The 9,283-nt window shown below is 45.1% G+C and overlaps 1 protein-coding gene across 1 annotated transcript in view; it reads left to right on the plus strand.

The window, feature by feature from the left end:
* The window catches only part of lrrc75a (leucine rich repeat containing 75A), a gene marked incomplete at its 3' end in the record, with an annotated part of 30,414 nt that extends 21,621 nt beyond the window's left edge, over positions 1-8,793 (plus strand). Inside the window, exons 4-6 of the mRNA XM_080731115.1 lie at positions 47-320; positions 6,029-6,421; positions 8,548-8,793. Coding sequence (XP_080587241.1) covers positions 47-320; positions 6,029-6,421; positions 8,548-8,793 — 913 coding nt within the window. The remainder of the gene's footprint in view (positions 1-46; positions 321-6,028; positions 6,422-8,547) is intronic.
* Between the last annotated feature and the right edge of the window lie 490 nt (positions 8,794-9,283).

A 9,283-nucleotide genomic window follows, 5' to 3' on the forward strand; every position in this document is an offset into this window, starting at 1 on the left:
CTCAGTCTAAAGACTTAGACCAGTGTCTCTCTGTCTCCCCCTGCAGTCTGAAGGCGGTACTGTCGGCCCCGCCTCCTGGCGGCTCCCTGGACCTGTCGGGGATCCCGCTAGCCGTAAGGGACATGGAGCGGCTAGCGGCCCACCTGCAGCGCTACGCGGCGTCGCTGCTCAGCCTGGAGCTGGGCTTCACCGAGCTGACGGACGAATCCTTCCTGCTGCTGCTGCCCACCTTGTCCACCTTACCTTGTCTGGAGACCCTCGCTCTGAATGGGAACAGACTGACTAGGATGGTCCTTAAAGAGCTGACTGATGCTCTGAAGGTAAGACCCTACTCTACCCCTAAGTACCCTAACCCTAACCCTAAACCTAACCTTACCCTGTCCACCTTACCCTGTCTGGAGACCCTCGCTCTGAACGGGAACAGACTGACTAGGATGGTCCTTAAAGAGCTGACCGATGCTCTGAAGGTAAGACCCTACTCTACCCCTAAGTACCCTAACCCTAACCCTAAACCTAACCTTACCCTGTCCACCTTACCCTGTCTGGAGTCCCTCGCTCTGAACGGGAACAGACTGACTAGGATGGTCCTTAAAGGGGTGGTGACATCCAAAAATAAATTTTGAGTTTTTTATGCTTTTTTTAATGTTCCCTGGCCTCAATTACACCAAAAAAAACACAACTTTTGACATGCAGTGGTTTTCCTGCTATCTGTGTGTTTGTGCCGGTTTCTGCATAATGAGTCTCAAACGCGCAGTTCATTGGATACTGGACTCATACGTCGTCAGTCCTCCTCTAGTCTCTCCCAGCCTCCCTGTCTGTATTTCTCCCATAGAGTTATTTCTCCACAGCCCAAGTTTTGAGGAAGTGACCTCTTACATTATATCGTCCTTTAATTGTAAATATGGGCATATAAAATACATTTATCCATTCAAATATCTTATTTACATCAATATCCTTCATATCAAGTAGTCTGTTTATGCTTTAGTGAAATAATTAAAATCGCTATGTATTTGCGCACAGCGGAACCTCTCTCCTTCTTACCGACACTCTGTGTCGGCTGTGTCCGACTAACAGTGCACTGCTCCCCGGGGTAGAGCTAAGTGGAACCTCCCTCCTTTTACCGACACTCTGTCTTTGCTGTGACAGTGCACAGCGCACCCACACACACACACACACACACACACACACACACACACACACACACACACACAGACAGACAGTAATGCGAGCAGACAGTAAAACGCTATAACACAAGCAATAGGTGTTTCTCTAAACTGAGGCATTTAGCCAAAATATGTTGCTATAACTACAAAGGACCATGACGTTTTTCTGCATTGCGGAGCGGAGCTGAACGTTACCGCGGCGCCGACGGTCTAAATTGAACTCCGCGAAGGTACATAGTAACCGCAGGGCTCCGGTAATGTATCGTTCCCGGGGTAAGAAAAAACACCCGCGCCTCGGCTCGTAATGACACAATTCCCCGCTGATCATGCAGACGCGTATGCCTCAGGCCAGGGCTTAGCTCAGCCTCTTTAGCTGCCATGGTTGTGTGTGTGTCTGTGTCACAGCCACTGTCTTGTGCGAAAGCAACAAAAAATGCGAGCACGCATCTCTGTGTGTTGGAGCCGGGGCGGCCGCAGATCTGTATGTGCGTGCGCGTGCGTGTGTGCGTGCGTGTGTGTGTGTGGCCACTTTGGGTACCATAGTTTGAGAATCGCTGTCCTGATTGAATCGCTGAAGTGATTGATTTGTATTAATAATCAAAATCTACAAAGTTACTAGTAACTAAAGCCTCCAAATGATTGTAGTGGAGAGATAAAGTGCATTTGCCTCTGAGATGTAGTGGAGTAGAAGTATAAGAATTGAAAATTGGAAAGGGTTAGGGTTAGGGTTAGGGCTAATACTCAAAATTGTACTCAAGGCCTACTAATATTTATTTTGTTAGAATGAGTGGGAGAGAGAGGCTCCCCTGGTGGTGAGTTTAGAGTATTTCAGGTGACAGACCGTTTTTCATGACACCTAAACAGAGAGAGACACCATGGCTCCATGGAGTGGATTTTCAAGTTTAAACATTTTAAAACATGTTTTTAGGACCAGGGCAAAGACTTTTATGATTGGTAAAAACAGAATGTCATTTAACCTTTAAAGAACTGACTGATGCTCTGAAGGTAAGACCTTACCCTACCCTTATGTACCCTAAACCTAAACCTAACCCTAACCTTACCCTGTCTGGAAACACTGGCTCTGAACGGGAACAGACTGACTAGGATGGTCCTTAAAGAACTGACTGATGCTCTGAAGGTAAGACCCTACCCCTAAGTACCCTAAACCTAACCCTAACCTTACCCTGTCTGGAAACACTGGCTCTGAACGGGAACAGACTGACTAGGATGGTCCTTAAAGAGTTAACTGATGCTCTGAAGGTAAGACCCTACCCTTATGTACCCTAACCCTAAACCTAACCCTTACCTTACCCTGTCTGGAGACCCTCGCTCTGAACGGGAACAGACTGACTAGGATGGTCCTTAAAGAGTTAACTGATGCTCTGAAGGTAAGACCCTACCCTACCCCTAAGTACCCTAAACCTAACCCTAACCCTAACCTTACCCTGTCTGGAAACACTGGCTCTGAACAGGAACAGAACAGACTAACTAGGATGGTCCTTAAAGAGTTAACTGATGCTCTGAAGGTAAGACCCTACCCTGATGTACCTTAACCCTTACCTTACCCTGTCTGGAGACCCTGGCTCTGAACGGGAACAGACTGACTAGGATGGTCCTTAAAGAACTGACTGATGCTCTGAAGGTATGACCCTACCCTTATGTATGCTAAACCTAAACCTAATCCTTACCTTACCCTGTCTTGAGACCCTCGCTCTGAACGGGAACAGACTGACCAGGATGGTCCTTAAAGAACTGACTGATGCTCTGAAGGTAAGACCTTACCCTACCCTTATGTACGCTAAACCTAAACCTAACCCTTACCTTACCCTGTCTGGAAACACTGGCTCTGAACGGGAACAGACTGACCAGGATGGTCCTTAAAGGGCCTACACCATGCTTTTAAAACTATATTTTTTGTATAAATATATGCTCAAAATTGAGTCTTATGCTGCATTCACACTACAGATATATAGTTGAACGTTTTGCTTGCTTGGTCAATGTTATCTCAATGGAAACCAGCTTTAAAGATACAGGACACACACAGAACAAAGCTTTGAAAGCTTTAAAGCTGGTTTCCATTGAGATTACATTGACCAAGCAAGCAAAACGTTCAACTATATATCTGTAGTGTGAATGAGGCATTAGACAGGTTTTAACCCTCAACAAACACTCTGACCATTCTTTTTGTTTGTTCTAGCTCTACTATAATGAGGCTCTCCAGCTGCAATACCAAAACGGCCTCTGTTTGCTCAGGGGCGCATCTAGTGGGGTTTTTCCAGAAAAAAAAAAAGTTTTTGAAAAAAGTTTTTTGAAAAAAAAAGTTTTTGAAAAAAAAAATTTTTTTGAAAAAAGATTTTGATTTTTTTTTTTGACTTTTTGACAGTTTTTGTTTTTTGAAAAAAAAAAATTTGAAAAAAAAAATTTTTTGATTTTTTTTTTTTTTTTTTAAATGTTTTTTTGACTCTGAAAAAAAAAACGGGAAACGCGTGTGACGTCACATGCGTCAACTCTCAGAACAGCACTGTTCTGAGAACCCGTGGAAAGCTTTTCATCTCTGTCTTCCCAAAACCAGAGAAAGACACAATGTACAGAAATAGGACTTTGTGAGGATAGAAGGTGCCAGTGGGACCCCAAAAAAAGGTTTTAAAATAGAAAAAGTGAAAATTCATGGTGTAGGTCCTTTAAAGAACTGACTGATGCTCTGAAGGTAAGACCCTACCCTACCCTGATGTACCCTAATCCTAACCCTTACCCTAACCCTAACCTTACCCTGTCTGGAGACCCTCGCTCTGAACAGGAACAGACTGACTAGGATGGTCCTTAAAGAGTTAACTGATGCTCTGAAGGTATGTTAATGTTACTGTCCCTAAGTACCCTAACCCTTACCTTGTCCACCTTACCCTGTCTGGAGACCCTCGCTCTGAATGGGAACAGACTGACTAGGATGGTCCTTAAAGAGCTGACTGATGCTCTGAAGGTATGACCCTACCCTACCCCTAAGTACCCTAACCCTTACCTTGCCCTGTCTGGATGGGAACAGACTGACTAGGATGGTCCTTAAAGAGTTAACTGATGCCCTGAAGGTAAGACCTTACCCTTATGTACCCTAACCTTACCCTGTCAACCTTACCCTGTCTGGAGACCCTCGCTCTGAACGGAAACAGACTGACTAGGATGGTCCTTAAAGAGTTAACTGATGCTCTGAAGGTAAGACCCTACCCTACCCTACCCTGATGTACCCTAACCCTAACCTTACCCTGTCTGGAGAGTGGAGACCCTCGCTCTGAATGGGAACAGACTGACTAGGATGGTTCTTAAAGAACTGACTGATGCTCTGAAGGTAAGACCCTACCCTACCCCTAAGTACCCTAACCCTAACCCTAACCTTACCCTGTCTGGAGACCCTGGCTCTGAACGGGAACAGACTGACTAGGATGGTCCTTAAAGAGTTAACTGATGCTCTGAAGGTAAGATCCTACCCTTATGTACCCTAACCCTAACCTTACCTTGTCCACCTTACCCTGTCTGGAAACACTGGCCCTCAATGGGAACAGACTGACTAGGATGGTCCTTAAAGAACTGACTGATGCTCTGAAGGTATGTTAAGCCCTGCCAGAAACCCCTGAACAGAGGTTCTGCCGAACAAAGCTGCTATTTATTTATAAACATGTTTAAAAAAAACAAAGCCCACATGATAACAACACGTAATGGAGTGCGGTACAGCGTGTATATTGATCCTTCAGAGGTCGTCGTTCTTACTTTGGGGACGCAGCGGGGAGATCTCCTCCATTCGTTTCCGTGCGGCGAAGCAGGGAAAAGAGCGATAGGGAAGCGGTGCCCGAGCGTGATTGAGTCCGCGATCCACGTACAGAAACATAGATGCTTTTAATCCAGTAATGGTGGCTGTCCTTCTTGTTGATTTTCTACTCCGTTGAGTGAAGGAGGGGCTCCTGAGCCAACCGTGCAGCTAGAATGTAAGTGAACGGCGCGGCCTGCTGGAAACTACGAGGATTACACTCTCTACCAGAAAGGAGGGAGGAGGGAGTTTTAACCCTTTCAGATGGATCCAAGAAGACACAGAGAACAACGGCCGATCGTTTTTTTTTTGATAATTATCATTTATATCAAAAGTCCGGGAAAGTCCGAGCGGCGCACTGGGTGGTCCGGACAAGTACGGGCAAGTACGGCCAGGCTTTGAAAGGGTTAATGTTACTGTCCATGTGTACTGTCCTATTAATAATATTAATATTAAAGGACCTACACCATGAATTTTCACTTTTTCTATTTTAAAACCTTTTTTTGGGGTCCCACTGGCACCTTCTATCCTCACAAAGTCCTATTTCTGTACATTGTGTCTTTCTCTGGTTTTGGGAAGACAGAGATGAAAAGCTTTCCACGGGTTCTCAGAACAGTGCTGTTCTGAGAGTTGACGCATGTGACGTCAAACGCGTTTCCCGTTTTTTTTTTCAGAGTCAAAAAAAAAATCTTTTTCAAAAAAAATCTTTTTCAAAAAAATTTTTTTTTTCAAAACTTTTTTTTTTTTCAAAAAACTTTTTTCAAAAACTTTTTTTTCAAAAAACTTCTTTTTTTTCAAAAAACTTCTTTTTTTTCAAAAAACTTTTTTTTCAAAACTTCTTTTTTTTCTGGAAAAACCCCACTAGATGCGCCCCTGAGCAAACAGAGGCCGTTTTGGTATTGCAGCTGGAGAGCCTCATTATAGTAGAGCTAGAACAAACAAAAAGAATGGTCAGAGTGTTTGTTGAGGGTTAAAACCTGTCTAAGACTCAATTTTGAGCATATATTTATACAAAAAATATAGTTTTAAAAGCATGGTGTAGGCCCTTTAATATATTAATATGCTTCAGGATCCAGGCCTCTTCCCTTCAGTCACATGGATCGACCTGGGGAACAACGTGGACATCTTCTCCTTGCCTCAGCCCTTATTATTATTATTATTATTATTAATATGCTTCCAGGATCCAGGCCTGTTCCCGTCGGTCACATGGATCGACCTGGGCAACAACGTGGACATCTTCTCCTTGCCTCAGCCCTTCCTGGTGAGTCTGAGGAAGCGTTGTCCCAAGCAGGGGAACCTCCCCACCATCCTGGAGTTTGGAGAGAGTCAGGCCAGCGACCCGCCGGGACCCCCGCCGCCCCGGGACCCCCGCGGGGGGGAGGGGGGGGACACGGAGGAGGAGACGGACGTAGAGGACAGCAACATGACGGTCAGCATGGGAGAGCTGCGTTCTGAAGAGGAGGTGATTATGATTATTATTATTATTATTATTAATATGACCATGTACAGTACCATGTACAGTACCATGTACAGTACCTTGTACAGTACCTTACCTTGTACAGTACCATGTACAGTACCATGTACAGTACCATGTACAGTACCATGTACAGTTAGTACCATGTACAGTACCTTGTACAGTTAGTACCATGTACAGTACCATGTACAGTACCATGTACAGTTAGTACCATGTACAGTACCTTGTACAGTACCATGTACAGTACCATGTACAGTACCATGTACAGTACCTTGTACAGTACAGTACCTTGTACAGTACAGTACCATGTACAGTTCCATGTACAGTACCATGTACAGTACCTTGTACAGTACCTTGTACAGTACCATGTACAGTACCATGTACACTTAGTACCATGTACAGTACCATGTACAGTACCATGTACAGTACCATGTACAGTACCTTGTACAGTACCATGTACACTTAGTACCATGTACAGTACCTTGTACAGTACCATGTACAGTACCTTGTACAGTACCATGTACAGTACCATGTACAGTACCATGTACACTTAGTACCATGTACAGTACCATGTACAGTACCATGTACAGTACCTTGTACAGTACCATGTACAGTACATGTACATGGGAGAGCTGCATTCTGAAGAGGAGGTGATTATTATTGTTATTATTAATATGACCATGTACTGTGTACATTCTAATCTAGATCTACAAATGCTGCATTGTGCCTTTGTAGATCTACATCATACATGGGCAACAGGTGGCCCGGGGGCCACATGCGGCCCCCACCTTCACTTAATGCGGTCCGCAGGTTAATGACGGGCGGGGCCGGCGCGAGTTGTCAAAATTGTATTCTGGACAAGATGAGGTTAGACAGGAATCCTCATGGAACATGTTGATGTTGTTTGATGAGGTTAGACAGGAATCCCCATGGAACATGTTGATGTTGATGTTGTTTGATGGAACATGTTGATGTTGATGTTGTTTGATGGAACATGTTGATGTTGATGTTGTTTGATGGAACATGTTGATGTTGATGTTGTTTGATGGAACATGTTGATGTTGATGTTGTTTGATGGAACATGTTGATGTTGATGCTGTTTGATGGAACATGTTGATGTTGATGTTGTTTGATGGAACATGTTGATGTTGATGTTGTTTGATGGAACATGTTGATGTTGATGTTGTTTGATGGAACATGTTGATGTTGATGTTGTTTGCAGATGACATTGTGATCTGTGGTGGAGAGCAGAGAGGAAGACTGAACACCCAGTGGGTTTCATCACTCTATCAGTTAGAACTACATTACCCATGGTGCACTGTGTTTCAGATGGATGGGGACATGGAGATAGACTACATTACCCATCATGCATTGTGTTAACAGGTGGAGATGGATGGAGACATGGAGATAGAGGACTACATTACCCATGGTGCATTGTGTTAACAGATGGATGGAGACATGGAGATAGAGGACTACATTACCCATGGTGCATTGTGTTAACAGATGGATGGAGACATGGAGATAGAGGACTACATTACCCATGGTGCATTGTGTTAACAGGTGGAGATGGATGGGGACATGGAGATAGAGGACTACATTACCCATGGTGCATTGTGTTAACAGGTGGAGATGGAGGGAGACATGGAGATAGAGGACTACATTACCCATGGTGCATTGTGTTAACAGGTGGAGATGGAGGGAGACATGGAGATAGAGGACTACATTACCCATCATGCATTGTGTTAACAGGTGGAGATGGATGGGGACATGGAGATAGAGGACTACATTACCCATGGTGCATTGTGTTAACAGGTGGAGATGGATGGGGACATGGAGATAGAGGACATGATGGAGGAGCTCCTAGACTTCGACCGGGCGGTGCAGGGTTAGGGTTAGGAGATAGAAGATAGATAGACTACAGTATGGTATGGTTATATATATATATTGTGTTAACACTAACAGGTGGAGATGGATGGAGACATGGAGATCGAGGACATGATGGAGGAGCTCCTAGACTTCGACCGGGCGGTGCAGGGTTAGGGTTAGGAGATAGAAGATAGATAGACTGACTACAGTATGGTATGGTTATATATATATTGTGTTAACACTAACAGGTGGAGATGGATGGAGACATGGAGATCGAGGACATGATGGAGGAGCTCCTAGACTTCGACCGGGCGGTGCAGGGTGGAGAAGGGGAGGAGCTTGAGGACAGCATGTGGACGGCCATGGAGGAAGGGGGCGGGGCCAGGAGGAGGCGGGGCCTGTCCCGCTGCTCCAGCCAATCACAGCTCTCCTCCACGGGAGCCGTGGAGGAGGAGGAGGCCAGCCATCCAATGGCGACGGAGCAGCTGACCTGAAAACCATCCGATAGGCTCTATGCATATACGCCATTTTGTTCTACTTCCGGGTGTCTTTCGACTTCCTTCACAGGTGTTACCGATGATACTAATGAAGGGTCTGTTCCATTCTGGTCAAACAGAGTCAGGGTGCTGATATTGTGCATGTTGGCTCACAGGAAACACTCTGCTACAAGACCCACTGTGCAATAAATCAAACAGAGCCTTGATTAGTATCATCAGTAACACCTGTGAAGGAAGTCGAAAGACACCCGGAAGTAGAACAAAATGGCGTATATGCATAGAGCCTATTGGACCACGGTTCTCCTTGTGAGTTCCTATTGGCTCTCGTCTGATTGGACCACAGTTCTACTTCTGAGTTCCTATTGGCTCTCGTCTGCACTCCGTCTGTCTGCTCGCTCCACAGCTCACAGACAACCAATGAAATGACTTTTCATTGAAACCAAATGAACCAATGAGATGTCTTTGTCCACGACAGAGGCGGAGACTA

Source organism: Nannobrachium achirus (genome assembly GCF_963921795.1).
Source record: "Nannobrachium achirus genome assembly, chromosome: 8".
NCBI classification, from domain to species: domain Eukaryota; kingdom Metazoa; phylum Chordata; class Actinopteri; order Myctophiformes; family Myctophidae; genus Nannobrachium; species Nannobrachium achirus.